We start from the raw sequence: 18772 nt of genomic DNA, 5'->3' as shown, positions 1-18772 counted from the left end.
CAAAGGCAGAATTATTGATTAAAGATTTACTGGAGGCCTTCAATATACTACTCACTTAGAATGAGGTAAGTGAGGGATGGGTTAAGAATTTAATCTTTTATTCTGACTTTTTTTGGAAATGGAGAAAGCGGGGCAGGGGGCAGTGGAGGGAAGAGGTTCTGCAGATGACTCTCAAAAGTGGGTTCTATGGGACTTCACTGGTGGCCCAGTGGTTAAAACTCCGCGCTTCCAGTGCAGGGGGGCGCGTGTTCAATCCCTGGTCAGGGAACTATGATCCCACATGCTGCACGGTTTGGCCAAAAACAAAAAACAAACAAAAAAAAAAACAGTGGGTTCTTTTATTTCCAGTCTTATTCCGTGAGGACAGGAAAGAATTTGGCTGGAAGTGTTAGAATGGATTTACTTCTGAATCTCTCTTGCTGTCTTCATCACATTTGGAAGAAAGAGGAGAGTTTGGAGGAGAAGATCGCTCGATGAGCCCTGCTTCTCTCTCTCTGGGCTTGGCCCCGAGGTTGCCTATTTCCCAGCGGCCTCCAGGGAATATGGGGCATCAGGCAGGCCTGTCCGAATGTGAGAGAGTTGGGACAGACCCATCAGTATCACAGAGGACAGAAGAAGAACTAATGTTCGCCGAACACTTGATCTGTGTCAGGCTCCATATATGTTGTCACATGTAGTGTTTACAAAAACTGACGTTTCATCCCCATCTTACAGCTGAAGGCCGCTGAGCCTCAGAAGTTAAGACGCTTACCAAGGGTAAATGGAGAAGTCGAGGCTGAAGCACATTTCTGTCCCCAAAGCTCATGTCTTTTCTATCACATCCTCTATCCCCCAACTATCACTGGGTTTACAGCAAGGTTGGAGTTTGGGGGCAAGACCAGTCGTGTTACTGCTCTGGTCACGTGGCAGCCGGGGAAAGGGCTCGGGTTCCTCTTTCAGGTGGCCTGGTACCTTTTCTCTCACTGTGCCCCTCGTTGCGTACATTGTGTGCACAGCCAGCGCAAGGCAGTCAACAGAAGACTCCCTCTCTGAGCTCTGTCTTCCTAGTCAACACTGTATCTCTGTCCTCTCGGACATGCTGTAGTCCATCCCTCCATTTCTGAGGCCACCTGTGAGCTGGCTTCTCGGGCACCTCCCGAGTCCTGTGTCTCGGTCAGAGCTGGGGTCTGTGGCTGCTTCCTGGTCCCTGAAGAAACACATTTGAAGAAAATCTTAGGAAGCAGTCGGCCCGCAGTAGGTGAATAGTTGTGGAATGAATGGGTCTCTTGCCTTCTGGAAACCCCCGTGAACAGGAGTGGGTTTACATGTTCTCCTACCTTTGTACTTGGCAGTCTTCCCACAGCGTTCATTTGAAAACAAATTCAGATTCTGTCCCAGGTTACTTTTATACCGCCACTGGTAACACTAAGGATGTATTTGTGCTGAGGGAAAAACACTGCTTTCAAGGTTGCCTCTTGGAATAAGGGTTCTTTTTCTATTCTAATTAAATTATTTTCTTAAACTTGCTGTTTCAGAGGATAAATATTTAACTAGAGACTGCAATATTACTTAATTTTATCTTCCCGACCAGTCACTGGGCTACCATGAGAACATTTTATTATTCCGTTAGATTATAAAATCATGGAACATTTTTCATCTCTTAATAGGGAGAGATAATGCATGTGAGAAAACTTCATATATGTTCCTACGAAAGGAGCTTCCTGTGCGCCTGGCTAACACAATGAGAGAAGTTAATCTTCTGCCGGATAACTTGCTTAACCGCCCTTCGGTGGGCTTGGTTCAGAGTTGGTAAGTAAATAGTGTGGCTTCAGATGGGTCTACCCAGAATGCTCTGAACATTTGGCATTGGGACCATTCTCCCTAAAAGTACACGTACTGCTTCTGTGGGGACGAGTCATTCAGGATGGCCGGGTTTCCCAGGTAATTAAAAGTTGGGTTTTTTTTTTTATTTTAACTGACAGTGTATAATTGTCCTAAGGAAAATACTTTTCAACTGTACTAGACACTTTCTTGACTTCTCAAATTTTTTTTCTGGTTATAAATGTGATTTTTCATTGAAGAAAATGGGAAAGTACAGAAAAATATAGAAGAATAGCAATGCAGTGTCCCATGTGAGCAGATCTGCAATTCTTTGGATAGGGGGATGTTGCTGCTTTGATCCAGTCTCTGACGTGTTTTTTCTGTTTTCCTTTTAAAGAAGTTTTTAGAAGACAGTACTTATTTTAGGACAAATTAAGTCATTTAAAGGGGAACCTCCCATGTGAAAAATACGAGCTAGCTGCTGTACCTCATCTCCCCCATGAAAAGTCTGAAGTATCTTCACAGAGTATGTTAGCATTCAGTCAGGTGTAGCTCTGATGCTTAAAGCATGTGCTGTCTAATTGAAGAAGTTGAATTTGTGACTGAACTGCCCACTCAGTAGGCAGAGTGGGATGGGTGAGTGGTGGGAGGGAAGAGCAGGTGGTGTATTTTTAGAAAGGGATTTGCATAGATTTGAGAAGCGCTCGCTTGTCTCCTCTGTATTCTACAAGCAAAGAAGTCCCCGTGGAGAAAGCTGGAGGGGTTCAGGAGGCCAGATGCACAAAGTGCTCTCAAGCCAGCACTGAGGAGGTGCCATGGGGGCCTGGGGGAGGGAGGTGCCGACTGTGGTCTGCGCTGCCCCTTGGTGCGGGGGGGGGGGTGGGGGGTGGAACTGACAGGGACAGGGAGAGCAGTTCAGGGGATGGGAATGATGTGGACAGATATGGGGAGAGCGGAACCATGAATTAGTTGGCATCTAGAGTATTAACGGAGGCCGGGCTACTGAAAGATGGCCATTCAACAGTCATTCCTCAGTAATACTGATTATAATAAATTCTTAGGGTTGAGAATGAATCATCTGAGAAACACTCTATTGGGTGGTCCGTCCTTGTCCCAGACAAGCAGCAGCCCCTCACCGAGGCAGGCGCAGGGGCCCCGGGACCCCAGAAAGCTCAAAAGAGGTGGCGACCATGGCTCCCATCTTAAGGTCACTTGGATTCTACTGTAAACTCATAGCTTGTTTCAGAACAGCGAGTACTTGTTTGCATGAGACTTCTTTATTGCTCCAAGACCATGATTAGATCTCCAGCAGAAAGTATATAAGCACTCCTGGGAGCTAGCTACTGTGCTGGGAATTCTAGATAGGCTAGCTGGCTTTCAAGTCCCCGGTCATGGTGGCAGTGACAGTCAAACATTTACTATCACTTATGTAAAAGTCACTTCAGGGGCTTCAGAGTGAATTGCTGACTCACATTACTGAGTCAGCTCTTTTTTTTTTTTTTTTTTTTTTTTGGGTCTCCTTACTGTTTCTCTCCCATAGCCATTGCAAACTTGTGCATGTTACTTCTTCCCTTTCTTTTTTAAACATTCAATTTTGAAATAATTGCGTATTTAACAGAAGGGTTTGCAAGACTAGTAGCAAGAATTCCCATATCCTTGCACCCAGATTCACTAATTGTTAACATTTGGCTGCATTTGTTCTATCATTCTCATTCATATTCTCTCTCCCTCTCTCAATATATTTATATATGTATGGTACACACATAGAATACATTATTTTTTTCTGAACCATTTGGGTTAATGGTATACATCATGCCCCTTTACCCCTAAATACTTGAGTGTGTATCTCCTTAGAACAACTCTTAGAAAACTACAGTTTGATTATCCAATTTGGGAAATTTAACATTGATACAGTAATATTATCTAATATGTGGACCCTACTGTCTTTCATCACTAGTCCTAATAGTGCTTTTCTTTTTAAGCAATCCCTACCCTCACCCCTGATTTATGAATCCAGTTCAGGATCATGCATTGTGTTTACTTGCCATTTCCTTTTCCTCTTGAAAGCAAATCTTAAGTATAACAGGCCGTGAAGCCCACCTCAGTCAGTGTTCTCCTTGCTTTCTTGACTTTCAGGCCAGGAAGCTCAGCATAATCTTTGACTCCTTTCCATTTATGACTTTGCCCTTTAAATGAACTGTCCCCTTCCGGAAGGATGGGATGCCTGCCTGAAATTCTGCTGATATGTGGCAGGGCAGAGGGCATCACTGTGGATGGCTGACTGTGGCCTCTCAGGGTGGTTTAACCTAGTGATTTTAACAATGTCTAGTTCATAGCCTTATATGCCCAGAAACTTTAAAAAAAAATATACCCAGCAACGAACATACTTCAGTATCATGTGTTGTCACAAAGTTCAGGTGAGGCTGATTAATAAAACGTCCTTCCTGTTTATTTATAAGCTTAACAGTCATTTTTAGTTACTGGCGTGCCCTCATCCTCTATCCACAGTGGGATAGTAGGATTAGTAGTCATTAATTATTAGAAATAATTAGAATAAGGGATAATTTTTTCAGGACATGTTAAGACCCAAAGCAGAGCTCATATACCTCTAAGTAATTGGAATCTTTGAATCCGCACCAGATCCGGCAGGTCCAGTCTGGCTGTAGCTGCTGCTGTAATGTGCCTCTCTAAGTCCCATTTTTCCTCTGTCCTCCAGATCTTTGTTGGACATATTATTTCTTATACTGGCCCTGAATGAGATATGTCAGTATTCTTAATCCAGAAGCTGTTTCTGAGGGCCTAAGAGGAATTCTTTCTCCTTCATTACATGTTGATGAAACTAGGTTAACTCTGAGAAGGAACCTTCTTTATTTCTAGCTCTAGGTTCTTTTTTTCCTCCTTTTCCTGCTGTGCCATGCAGCTTGCAAGATCTTAGTTCCCCAACCAGGGATTGAACCCAGGCCCATGGCAGTGAAAGCACCGCTGGACCGCCAGGAAACTCCCCTAGTTCTAAGTTCTTAGCATGCACTTCAGGGTCACACACATGCTTCTTAAATTTTCTGTGCACTTTTTTTGGTAATCAAACTGTAGACTTGATGTATCAGTTAGGACATGTGTGTTAGGGAGTAGCAGAAAATCCAACTAAACCTGGCTTAAGCAATAAATTGTAACTGTAAGATCCAGCCATAGGATGAGGTTTTGGTGTTGGTTTGATTCAGAGATTCACGAGATTATCAAGGCCCTACTTTCCATGGGGTCGGCTTCATTTTCTGGCTGGATTTTCTCCTGCTGACAGAATAGCTGCAGCAGTTCCAGGCTTTACATCCATGGACCACATTGTCCAAAAGCAGAGCAAGTTAATTTCTCTCCCAAAGACCGCCAGCAAGTCTGCTCTCTTATTTTAGTGGCCTGAATCGAGGCAGTGATGTCCATTCCTGAGCCAATCCCTGTGTTCAGGGAAATGCGACTCAGTGACAGGCTTAGGCCAGAACTATCGGACTAATTAGGAATTAGTGACAAGAGAAATAGGATTACCCAGAGAAAAACAGGGCCACCCAGGAGCTTTGCATGGTATCAGCTTCCCCGGAAGCACTTGGGCTACATGGCGGGTGGAGGGGATTGGATGGATACCTGGGTGGAAATTTAACGTACTCCTAAGGAAAGGGGAAAGGAGGATGGATGTAGGGTAGGCAACTAACACAGTATCTCTTTTTTTCAGGTATATGCAGAGTTTTCTTGAACTTCTAGAATATGAAAATAAGAGCCCTGAGGATCCACACGTCTTGGATAAGTAAGTATGGTACCAAACTTACCTGAAAGTCAAAATATCTAGGTTAAAAAATGTTTTGGTAAATGGAACTCATGTCATTAAGAACCAAGAAGTACAACTTGGACGAAAGCATTAGGTTTCTTAATGGGTAACAGCTCAACGTTGCAGTTTTTTAAAATTTTGAGTTAAGAATTTAACATAGTACCAAGGGAATAATGACCCTTCCAATTACGCTTCATGATCTAATTCTTAATCCTTGTCTTCTGGTGAACTGGTGCTGGACACTCACTGTAAATATTACAGTAAATGTTCCACCTAGTGGTAGTTTTAAGAATGCACTGGCCCCTGTGTATACATGAGTTTATGTACTTAGTCCTTTACAATTTGTTTTTAAATTTTCAATGCGATATTACATTTGAGCTCAGAGAATCAATAATGCTTTTATTTTGGAGCAGCGTAAAAGAGTATGCTATTAACATAACAGCTATTCTGAATTCTGTTGCTGCTGTTAGGCACGAAGGCTGCTAAATTCTCATGCTGATGGAAAATATTTCTGGTTTTTCCCTTTTCATTTAACCGGGAAACGCTGACCCTAGCTCTGAGTGTGGTTTTTTCACCCCCAAGAGAAATTGTGTCCCCTTCACATTACTTTCCTCCTCTTTCATGTACCCATCAGTGAATGCATATGGCAGGCCTGTTGTGCTGAGGAATTCCTTTCTAAGTAGAAACCTGACCCACAGCATTGTGACACCAAATGCCTTACATGTAGCTGTTCCGTAAAAAGAACTAAGAAGCACCGTGTTCCATAAGAGCCCATAGCTGGAGGCATTTAACCCAGCTCTCTCAATTCACAGATAAGAAAACTGAGGTCCAAGATGTGAGCTGACTTCCCCAAGATTGTAACATTAGTTAGGAGCAGAGCTGGATCTGTAAATCATGTTTCCTCTTCCTTGGTACATCGCTCTTTGCAGTGCACCATACTGCCAGAACTGCTGGTCTGAGTCATGAGTAGCTAGCTGAAATGTAGTTACAGATTAAAATACAAAGGGAAAAAAGTCCTGACCTGTTTTATACTTCGCTAGGTGTTTTGCTAATGGGTCTATGAAATGTGGAAAGGGAGGCATTGGATTAGAGCCCCCAGCTGTAATGTTTTTCTTGTTGTAAGCCCTTGCTGTCATTTAAGTTATCAAAGTTAAATAAATCGAACTCAGAAGTTTGGTTTCTCAAAAGTCATTAGCTAGTGACAGTTTGGCTGATATCCTCCAAATTAGGACTGACCTCTATAGCTTCAAATTTTGGGATATAGATTTGTGGAAGTTTATGATATTAAATTTCTGCTGTGTGTTTCCTGGAGTCCTGTCTCAGTTTCTGGAACAGGTTATCAGTCAGATGCGATTTATGGACGCGAGCCTGCTTTGGAAACTGCCAAGTGCTGGATCCAATGTGTACGAGATTGTAATGATAATAGCTCTCGCTCAGTGACGTTTAGTAACTTGTCCAGGTTGCCGTGAAGCTAGTTAAGAGACTTGGGATTGTAGAAGCCCGAGTTTGCAGTGAAGGAAGGAGTGGAGAGTTCTGCCCATCGTAGCAGCCTTTTCTTATCGGTGAGAGGTTATATAGCAGTCATGGGCAGGGAAACCACTTAAGTAAAGTGAAAGTAGCTTAGAGGACAAGGATGTTTGTCGTAATGATAAAGTTTAGAAGAGCCCCAGAAGATTGGGGAAGTAGTCTGAGAATTGAACCATTGAAGCAAGTCTCCTCCCCTCAGATAAGTTGAGGCACTTTTCTACTGTAATGAATTGTTTCAGTTTAGTAATATTTAATTTATGAATATGGTGGGAAGAGCATTATGTAAAGGATAAATGGTCCATTAGAAAATTTCTTGAGAATATTATGACCTTATAATTTCTGAGTTGATTTATTCATCTTTGCTGTCTTTGCACATATGTATTTGTTACAGAAGTATTTCATCATTGAGAAAAATAAGACTATTTGGGTAAATAAGGTTACTCCAAATTTCCATTACTGGGGGCCAACCACTGTTAGCATTTTCCTTCCATTTACACTTTTAACTAGGCATGTATATTTCTATATGTGTAGAATGTGTGTGTGTGTGTTTTACAGAAATAACAGTGTCAGCATTATAGATCTACACCATTAGTAGTAGTTTCATAGTGGTCCATCTGCAGATAACTCATGTGATTTGACCTCCTGTCATTGGGTTTTTAGAATAGTTCGTGGTTTTCTGGCTACTATAAGCAGTGCTCTAAAGAACAGCTCTTAAATACAGCTGTTGGCCTTGTCCAGTTATTTTCCTAGAATCAATTCCTGGGAGTGGAATGACTTTCTTTGGGCTTTTGATATAGGCTGCTCGATTGCCCCTAGAAATGCATCAGTTACGCTCCCACACTCTGGCTGACAGTGGTTATTCTTTGCCAGTCTGTAAGCGGAGAATAGCGTTGCATTGTTTTAATTTGCTTTTCTTTTATTATTTTGAAGGTGAAGTTGTTGGTGTTTGCGTTTCCTCTGGTACATTTTCTATTGATACCAGGCCCCTTGCCTAGTTTTCTGTTAGGGTGGTCATCTTTTCCTTCACTAAGAATAGTAACTCTTGTGAATATATTTTTCCCAGCTTTCACTTTTTCTTGACTTTATAATGTGTGCCCCTATAAAATTGCTGAAATCCTGCATAGCCCTATTACTTGTTTCATCGTGGTTTCTGCCTTTGGTATTAGAACAGCCTCCCTTTACTCCAAGGTTATATACTTATTCAGCTGATTTTCTTTTTCCTTTTCTACAATTTCACCCTTTTACATTTAAGTCTTTTAACCCATTTTGGGGCTTAAAGTTTAAAATTGAGGTGTGACTTAAATTGTTAGCCAGCTGTCCCAACTAATTTGTTTCCCTACTGATTTACATTGTCACTTTATCGATATGCTGAATTTTTACACACACATACTCATTCACCCTTGATCCTGGTTCCAGGCTTTTTATTTGGTTCCATTGACTTGTCTTTCTGTTCTTAGTTACCATTCTCAATATATTTTTCCCTCTGCACTTTTACAGTAATATACTGGAATTCTTGAATAGGTTTGTCTTAATCACCATTGTTCTATCTACATTTCGTCACCATATTTTACTGCTGAGAGAAATTCGTTTCAAAATTTTATTCTTAAAAAGTTTGACATTATTTCTTCATGGAAGCTATTTCTTTAAGACTCCATAATAAATCCTTGGAGATTTTTGGGATTGTCTTCATGTTGTCAGAAGAAATATTAATATATTCTGCAATTATGTATTCAGCAAACAGTTATAGAATCTGTTTTATTAGTAATCACTTATCTGGAAAGTCAGTGGATTCCTAAAAAGGCATTTGAGCATTTTTTTTCTTTACTAGAACCTTCTACTTGTTTTTTTTGTTTTTTTTTTTTGCGGTACGCGGGCCTCTCACTGTTGTGGCCTCTCCCGTTGCGGAGCACAGGCTCCGGACACGCAGGCTTAGCGGCCATGGCTCACGGGCCCAGCCGCTCCGCGGCATGTGGGATCTTCCCAGACCGGGGCACGAACCCGCGTCCCCTGCATCGGCAGGCGGACTCTCAACCACTGCGCCACCAGGGAAGCCCACCTTCTACTTTTTGTATCTCTGAAGGAAGACTTTCTGTAGAAAGTTTCAAGCAAAAACTGAGTAATACTTTAGTTTCTCGTGAGTACTTCCTTGTAGCCTATGATGATAATGATGTCTCTGCCTTATAAAATAAATACCAACAGGTAAATAGTACTGAGATAGACCTGGGAAGTTTATACATTAGCCCATGAGATTTTGACCATTTTGACCGTTTTTTTCTTTCCTTCCCACACAGCTTTCTACAAGTTCTAATTAAAGTCAGAAATAGACACAATGATGTGGTTCCTACAATGGCCCAAGGAGTGATCGAGTACAAGGAGAAGTTTGGGTTTGATCCGTTCATTAGCAGTAACATCCAGTATTTTCTGGACCGGTTTTATACCAACCGCATCTCTTTCCGCATGCTTATTAACCAGCACAGTAAGTTGGCTTTTCTTGGTCCAGTTTTGAAAAGATAACCAGAGTGATTTCTCCGAAATGTTTTCCTGTTGCTTCATTTTTAATTTACTGATCTGCATTTTTGTCTAGAAATTTCATTTCTAGTTCAGTTTCTCCTAAGTGAGTCCTATCTGTGAAAAAGCTAATCATTAGAACTCTCTGTTAAAAGAAATCCTTGAAAGGCTTTTTGGGTGCTCATATTTGAGACAGGACCACTGCCTGCCTTTTAAGCCTCTCCTGTTACATTCCTGGTGGGGGTGAGGGACCGGCTTTAATGGCAGCCTGGTGTTCATCTCTGAATACTTTCAGTGTCTCTAGGGTCTGTTCTAGTCTTCATTCAGGATGTCACATGTTTTCCTTTTTGGTTTTAAAAACATTGATACTAACAATATTGAACTGACAAGTTGGCAATATGAGCATGGATCTTTTATTTCACAGTGATCAGTGAAATCAGATTAAGCGGGTTTGTCAAACCCTAATCTTGTATTGAGAGTTTTAGTCTCCTCTCTAGGCCGATAAGCAGATAAGAAAAAAAAACAACAACTAAAATTCTCTTCACAAAAACTTTTAAACTGATTTTCAGCGTGTTTCTTTGTCGGATTTCATAATTCTTATGAAAAAGCATCCAGGTGTCTAGCGTCTAATTCACCCTCTCTGTTGAGTCAGAAAATGGACAGAGCATCTTTATTTTACTAATGTGTTTTTATTTGGATAACCAAATGTTATGCAGCTGTTAAATGTGGGTTTGTTCTAAATGTGTGTCTGTTTAAAATGTAAATGTTTGACAGTTTACAGGAAATTTATAGGGGAAAAAAGAGAACCCAAATACTATTTAAACTACTTAGATAACTACAGTTTCTTTCTGACCTACATATGTGTGTCTACATACATACGTACATGTTTTTCGGTCGTTGACTACGTTTGCACACCTCTTGGTTTTCTTCCACTTAATTAGTTGGCACTTTATGTATTGGCCTAATGCCCATACTTGTCCTTTTTCATAATTAAAATCTCTACCTATTTTGTTTAAACATTCTCCTTTTGTGGAGCCTAAGTTATTCCCAATTTTTGTTTGATTTAAAAATAGCTACACATATAAACATTTGAATTCAGATTACTTTTTTCTTTGGGGGTCCTTTTGGTTTTTTTCAGAAGTAAAATTTTGCAAACCTTGTATATTATGAAAGTAGTTAAATGTACTTTTAAAAACGCTTGCACAAATAGCGTTCGTGTGTAGTACGGTGAAAAATAAGCTCCACAGTGGAGGCATTTGAGGTGCTCATGGTGAAGACCCTGTGCAAGCCTGGTCTAATGGTGCAGACTGCATTTTCTAAATATTTAGTGAATGTTGGAATAAATGTCTAGGGTAGTGCTGAGAAGGTGGGTAAACTTGGCTGAGGATGAAAGGAAGTTTTTTTCATCCAAGTCACGTTGTGTTGGGGAGAGCGGGTTGGGTACCCGGCCCATGTCACTGCTTTAGGACCTGCTAACTGCACCTGGCAGATTTCACAGCACATCCTTCCTCCTCAGTTGTCTGATAGCTGATCACCCACCAGTTGAGTGGATTCTGTTGCTCTGAGTCACTGTGGATGCTAAAACGGTTTTCACAATAAGAAAATCTTTTCAAAACTTACAAGCCCCATATTTCTCTGCCTGACCATCCTAGCCTGCTGTGTTTTTAATCCTCTCCCTTTTCCCTTGTGTTTGTTTAGCACTACTGTTCGGCGGTGACACCAATCCTGCGCATCCCAAACACATAGGAAGTATTGATCCCACTTGCAACGTGGCTGATGTTGTGAAAGGTAAGGAGGCCAATGTAACGTTAGCGGTTGTGGTTCCAGTAGGATTGTGGTTTCGTTGAGGCAGCTTGGCTCTAGGGTTATGGCGCTGAACTGTTTGCTGGTTCATCAGGCCACTCTGGGCCCAAGCCATTTGATCCAGATATGCCTTGTTCTTTCTAGGTGGCTCAGGAAGCGATGCATAATTAGTAATGTTCAAAATCGGAGTTTCTACTTCATTGACTAAGGCTTTTCTTATAGTTCTAGCTAAACAGTAAATATTTGTTAGCTTAAGGGTCTAAGTTTCAATTGCCACCACTGTCTGAAAATTTCAGAGACTGCAAATCCCTGTTATAAAATTCAGCTGAATTCACGTGTTTGTAAAATGTATATATCTTTCTGACATGCACTCCAGGTTTTAGAATCTACATGGCATTTGGGCTTCACGGGTTCACTGGATGTGGAGCTGGACTCTGTTCCAGCAGCCTCAGGGTAGAACAGAACCCTAGAGCCATGTGTTCCTAGTGCCTGGGCACTTGGAATTTGAACAGCAGTCTCCTCATTTTTCATTTAAGTTAAATGCTAGCTCCAGAAAGCCTTCCTGGTTGTAAGTGATCCGCCAGGTTCCTGGACCTCTTCAGTTTTCTTCGGTGTTAGGGTTATTCTCTGCAGCCTCGGATCCCCAGACTGTCCCCTTTCCTAGATTGTGTCTCCTGCTGTGGCCCTCCTCTCCTTATCTAAACACACACCTTACTAGTTTCAGGACCATAGCTCTCTCCGATCTGCATTGGGATCTCTGTTGCTCTTACTTCTTCTGGATTGTGTAGCTAAATGACTAGGAGGCAGACGAGGGCCTTGTCTCCTTGGCAGAGCTCTCAGGCCTGCCTCAAGCAGAGTGACCTTTGCTCTTGGAGCTTGGAGGGCCAAGGGACGGTGCCCCATGTGGGCAGCCTCCCCAGTGGGTGAACAGACCAGATCTTCAGCCGCTAAAGCTAAGGAAAACCTGTGCTGTTTGATTACCCTAGGCATCCCCCTGGTGGCCTTAGCTCAGGCTAGGCTTGTCAGGCTGCCCTGGCCTCTGTTTAGTTAGAAAACATGTACTCACATTACTTCAGTTACAAGTGAATAGGCTCAGCTTCAGCACCCTAAGAACCCTGTATGTAGGTTTCTCTCTCACAAGATAACCCTCTGTAGGCCCCCAGCAGGGAAGGGAAGCAGGTTTGGTCTTATCACCACTTGTATGTTCATCTGGCCCTAGCCAGTGGCTTTTATGATTCAGAAAACCTGGTTCAGATAGTTGACTGCCCTTAGAAAAAAAAAAGGTACACATTCATAAAGCAAAAGTGCATTGTAATATATTGCATATGTGCCTTTTCTCTTGAACTGCAAGCAATTTGAAGTCAGGGTATTTGTCTTATACTTGTTTTGTGACTCGCATAGAACTTAGTATATGCCTGTGTAGATGGTCAATAAATACTCCTTGGCTTGAGAAATGTTCAGCTTTTCGGTAATTTACTTTTAAAAAAGCTTTATTGTGGTACAATTCACATGCCATACGATTCACCCATTTAAAGTGTACAATTCAGGGGTTTCTAGTTTATTTACGGAGTTGTGCAACCATCACCATAATCCAATTTTAGGACTTTTTCATCACCCCAAAAGAAACCCCATAGCCATTAGCAGTCACTCCCTACTACCCCTCTCCCCAGCCCTAGGCAACCACTAATCTATTGGGTTGGCCAAAAAGTGCCTTCCGTTTTTAAGTAAAAATAAAAGACACATTTTTCATTTTCACCAAGAACTTTATTGAACCACATATTCACCCTTTTGTTCCACTACCTGCTGCCATTTTTCAGGCAACTTCATAATTCCATCTTACCAAAACTTTTTATCTTTGAGCAAAGAACTCTTTCAGGGGCCTTTGAGTCTTCCAGGGAATTGAAATTTTTTCCATTAAGAGAATTTTGTAAAGACTGAAAGAAATTGAAATCCAAAGGTGCAATGTCTGGTGAATACAGCCGGTGAATCAGAACTTCGCAGCCAAGCTGTAACAGTTTTTGCCTGGTCATCAAAGAAACATGTGGTCTTGCGTTATCCTGATGGAAGATTATGCGTTTTCTGTTGACTAATTCTGGACGCTTTTTGTCTAGTGCTGCTTTCAGTTGGTCTAACTGGGAGCAGTACTTGTTGGAATTAATCGTTTGGTTTTCCAGAAAGAGCTGATAATAGAGGACTCCCTTCCAATCCCACCATATACACAACATCACCTTCTTTGGATGAAGACCGGTCTTTGGTGGGGTTGGTTGTGGTTCATTTCGCTTGCCCCACAATCTCTTCTGTTCCACATTATCGTACAGTATCCACTTTTCATCGCCTGTCACAATTTGTTTTAAAAACGGCACATTTTCATTGCGTTTAAGTAGAGAATCGCATGCCAAAATACTGTCAAGAAGTTTTTTTTCACTTAACTTATGTGGAACCCAAACATCAAAGCAATTCATGTAACCAAGCTGGTGCAAATGATTTTCAGTGCTCATGTTGGATATTTTGAGCATGTCAGCTATCTTCCACGTGGTATAACGTTGATTGTTCTCAATTAACGTCTTGATTTGATCGCTATCAACTTCAACTGGTCTACCCAACCGTGGAGCATCTTCCAGCGAGAAATCTCCAGCACGAAACTTCGCAAACCATTTTTGACGTGTTCGATCAGTTACAGCACCTTCTTCATACACTGCACAAATCTTTTTTTGCGTTTCAGTTGCATTTTTACCTTTCTGGAAATAATAGAACATAATAGGCCGAAAATGTTGCTTTTTTTCTTCCATCTTCAATATTTAAACGGCTACGCAAAATTTCACCAATTTTGATGTCTTTTTTTAAGTGCACACTGATATGACAGCTGTCACATACAATCTAACAAAATTGTTTCAAATGAAGTTAAAGACCATTAAGTGCTACTACTAGAGCCATCTTACGGAAAAAACTAAACAAACCTTTTGGCCAACCCAGTACTTGCTGTCTCTATAGATACTCCTCTTCTGGACCTTTCATATAAACGAAATCATACAGTATGTGGTCTTTTGTGAATGGTTTCTTTCACTTAGCACAGTGTTTTCAAGTGTCATCCATGTTGTAGCATAAACCGGTACTTTGTTTCTTTTTTTTTTTTTTTCTTTGTTTTTTCTTTTTCTTTGTTTCTTTTTATGGCCAAATAATATTCCACTGTATGGATAGACTGCATTTTGTTTTATCTATTCATCAGCTGATAGACATCTAGGTTAGCTAGGTGACCTTGGACATGTTACATAACCTCTTTGGGCGTCAGTTTCGTCATCAATAAAATGGTGCTCTTGGCAATTCAGCTGTGTCCTAGGGTTAAGTGAGATAATATATGTAGCGCTCCTGAAGCAGCACTAGCACCCAGGAAGGGCTGTAGGTAGACAAGTTCATGAGCATCCTTGGGCCTCATGTGAGTCATTTGCCTTCTCATTTATACCATTGATTATATAATAAGTTGGTGCCTTTGCTTTTGTTTCTGGCATAAATTATCAAATATTTTAAAACATTTAGGACATTTATAAGACACTTGAATATTTGATGAAATATTTCAAGAAATATTGTTGACTTTTTTTAGGTGTCATATTGGTATTGTGGTTATTTTTTTTTAAGGTGTCCTAGCTTCAAGAGAGGTATTTTGAAATATCACACATGATATCAAATGCCTTGTGGGATTTGCTTCAAAATTATCAAGAGGTAGCGCAGTGAAAAAGATCAGGCTGTGTTGAGAAGTGTTGAGGCTGCTGATGAGTGCGCTAGGATTCTCTGCACTGTGCTCTGCACTTCCGTCAACGTTTGCAATTCTTCATAATAAAGTTGTAAAAAGGTACTCCCTTTAAAAAAATGGTTCTGAAGAACCTAGGGGCAGGACAGAAATAAAGTCGCAGACGTAGAGAGAGAATGGACTTGAGGACACGGGGAGGGGGAAGGGTAAGCTGGGACGAAGTGAGAGAGTGGCATGGACATACATACACTACCAAATATAAAATAGATAGCTAGTGGGAAGCAGCCGCATAGCACAGGGAGATCAGCTCGGTGCTTTGTGACCACCTGGAGGGGTGGGTAGGGAGGGTGAGAGGGAGACGCAAGAGAGAGGAGATATGGGGATATATGTATACATATAGCGGATTCACTTCGTTATACAGCAGAAACTAACACACCATTGTAAAGCAATTATACTCCAATAAAGATGTTAAAAAATTGGGCTTCCCTGGTGGCGCAGTGGTTGAGAGTCTGCCTGCCGATGCAGGGGACACGGGTTCGTGCCCCGGTCCAGGAAGATCCCACAAACCGCGGAGCGGCTGGGCCTGTGAGCCATGGCCGCTGAGCCTGCGCGTCCGGAGCCTGTGCTCCACAGCGGGAGAGGCCACAACAGTGAGAGGCCCGTGTACCTCAAAAAAAAAAAAAAAATCATACTCCTTTTTATCATCTCATTGTTTCTTCACAAAAAGTCTCTCACTAATTTTTCAGAGAGATTTTAACCATGAGTCAGTGTAAGTAGAGAAGTAACGGACTGTTCTTGGCAGTTGTTAGGGCAGAGGGATGAAGCAGCGCTCAAGTGAATCAGAGGATGAGGCTGGACGCTGGAGGAGAGCAGAAGCCATTGTTTTGAGCATTTACTGTCTGTGTGGCTCTTACTGGACTTATTACATCCTGCCTGGTCTTGGCATCGTTCTGTACTTCTGTTGGTCTCTCTAATGGGGGTGTAAATTCCTCAAGGGCTGGAATTACTCTCATCCACGCTTGCATCACTCCTCTCAGGGACAGAAGTTTCATACCAAACACTAGCGGAAGATTGTGTGCAAAACAGTTGGATCAGTATTTGAAAGAAAGAAACTAGAAGTTTGTGCCTCCTGCTTTCTTTGGCCTTTTTAGTCGAGGTTTTGACCCTGGGCCAGGTCGCCTCCCAGCCTCTCCGTCTTCCCGCGCTCACTCACAGCTTTATCTTCACTCTTTCTCCTGCCCCTTTTGACTTTATACCCAATGAGTCCACCAGTTACCATGAACACATTTTACTCCATCCTCTCACGTAACCATTCCTACCACTCATCTGGCACAACTTAAAGCCTGGGCTCCTGGCAAAGCTGTATCCCATGATGATCACCCCCCCATGCCCCTCTGCCACGGGGCATGTCACCTCCCCCAGCACACTTCCACCCTCACACTCATGGGGCGAGGGGCAAGGACTGCGCTGCTCCCTGTTCCCCACCGCTTCTTTCAAACCGTGTTTTTCATTTCTTCATAGCCTCTTTCCTTAAGACAACAGTGGAGGCTGGTTTCAGATTCTGAAACTGCATGAACCCGCAAAGCAACTTCCACATCATCAGCTCTTCTGCCGCCTTCATTCCCTTCATAAATCATACCCACAGCACGCTGAGGACGCTTGGCTTGTACGTACTTTCTAGAATGCCCTGATGCTTCTTCCACTTGGTGAGACACATGCTTACTAAGGGTCACTTACTTGTCCTCACACCGTTGGTGTAAGTTATACCGCATGAATATGTATAAATATACATAATTTATTTATACGTTATGTAAACTGAAGAAATGTGAGTACAAAAAAGAGACTTAATTTCCATAAAAATCAAGTCGAATGCTTTGGAAAGACTTGATAAAGAAGAGATTCTTAAAAATGTAATGAAATGACTGTGAACAAGATAACTTTTAGGTGACAGGGCGGCACTGAGTAAAAATCCCAGAAGGAATCTGCACTCGGATTGCTTGACAAGTATCTTTAAGTTTCTTGCACTTTAAAGAAATAGGAATTGGAATTCATAGATGTGTGTGATATTGTTTATCTAAGAAGTATCATCTGGAACCCCAAGCTGACGCCTCTTCAAAGAAGAGACATTGGCCTTATATGAAAAGATTGGTAGAGGAATAAATTGTGTATTCAAATGTGTATTTTAAGTTAATGTTTACAATTGTAGTCATTTTATGGTTTCCCACTATCCAACTTTTTTGTCAGTCATCCAACTTCTGTTTCCGTTTTGGTCAGTCAAGAGGACTAATACCATATTACCAAAATAATAAAAAGTGCTCATTGAAGAAAATTGAGAAAATGTGGGAAAAGAGAGAAGAGACTAAAAATCACCTGTCTTCATAACCCAGCAAGAACATTGTTTTATATTGAATTCATACCAACTTTACAGATAGCAACTGTGAATAATGCGTCTCTTCATATGAAATCCGCAGTACTTGTGTATTTCCCCATCTCCAGCACTAATGCCCATCACACACCGCCTTCCTGGATGAATTCAGTGTCTGATCTGCTATACTGATAACCTCTATATTCAAATAGTTTTCCCAGCTAGGTGTATATAATCTTTATTCCTCAATGAGATATTAGTCTTAAATCAGTTACCTTTCCTACCATGGCAAAATTGGCTAGGCACCCTAGCAGGAAGCCTGAAGGTCTCTTTCCTCCCCGTGGAGAAAGCATATTTTAATAGCTTTCTGTTTCATGCCCTGTGGACCCCACTTTTAATTCTCTAAGTGTCTGCATACCGAAGCAGAAGCTCTTTCTGGCTCAAAATAAGACTGAGAAAAAATAAACAAGGCAGACAGCACGAACTATCAGAAGGCCTGGAAGTTCTTCCATGTCTTCTAGCAAAAAGGCACTGGAGTCTCCGCCCCCAAATGCCCCAGGGACAATAGTCAGAGTCCCAAAGGGCCCACGCCCCCCCAGCTCTTCTTCCCAATACCCCCGAATGCTGTCAAGGAGAGGAAGAGATGTGTGTCAGCTTCCTTCAACTTTCAGTGACGTCTTACCATTCCCTTCCTCTTTTGAAAGTAGTTGGTATTTTTTCACTGATTTTTTACCTTCTCCTCGTACCTTCTGAGATTTTTCAGCTAATCTTTACAATGTTGTGTTAGTTTCTGCTGTACAACGAAGTGAATCCCACCCATCTAGGTCACCATAGAGCACGAAGCTGAGCTCCCTGTGCTATACAGCAGGTTCCCTCTAGCTATCGGTTTTACACATGCTAATGTATATATGCCGATCCTAATCTCCCAGTTCATCCCCCCTTCCCACCCCACCCCCCCGCCGCCATGTCCACATGTCTGTTCTCTTCATTTGCATCTCTATTCCTGCCCTGCATATAGGTTCATCTATACCATTTTTCTAAATTTCACATATATGCGTTAATACATTGTACAATATTTATTTTTCTCTTTCTGACTTACTTCACTCTGTATGACAGACTCTAGGTCCGTCCACATCTCTACAAATGACCCAATTTCGTTCCTTTTAATGGCTGACTAATATTCTGTTGTATATAGGTACCACATCTTCTTTAT

At 41.7% G+C, this 18772-nt stretch overlaps 1 protein-coding gene across 3 annotated transcripts in view; it reads left to right on the top strand.

The window, feature by feature from the left end:
- PDK3 (pyruvate dehydrogenase kinase 3) overlaps nt 1-18772 on the top strand; it is a 128895-nt gene that overhangs the window by 82900 nt on the left and 27223 nt on the right. For all 3 annotated transcript variants that reach the window (XM_027096732.1, XM_027096730.1, XM_027096731.1), the window contains exons 2-5: nt 1647-1788; nt 5519-5590; nt 9430-9614; nt 11345-11434. In XM_027096732.1, the coding sequence (XP_026952533.1) occupies nt 1679-1788; nt 5519-5590; nt 9430-9614; nt 11345-11434 (457 nt within the window). In that variant the 5' untranslated portion in view covers nt 1647-1678. The remainder of the gene's footprint in view (nt 1-1646; nt 1789-5518; nt 5591-9429; nt 9615-11344; nt 11435-18772) is intronic.

Source organism: Aethalodelphis obliquidens, unplaced genomic scaffold (assembly GCF_003676395.1).
Source record: "Aethalodelphis obliquidens isolate GAN/ISIS:26980383/991018 unplaced genomic scaffold, ASM367639v1 scaffold107, whole genome shotgun sequence".
Classification (NCBI taxonomy): Eukaryota; Metazoa; Chordata; class Mammalia; order Artiodactyla; family Delphinidae; genus Aethalodelphis; species Aethalodelphis obliquidens.
The sequence above is the reverse complement of the archived record's forward strand: the minus strand, read 5'-3'. Positions and strand labels throughout refer to the sequence as shown.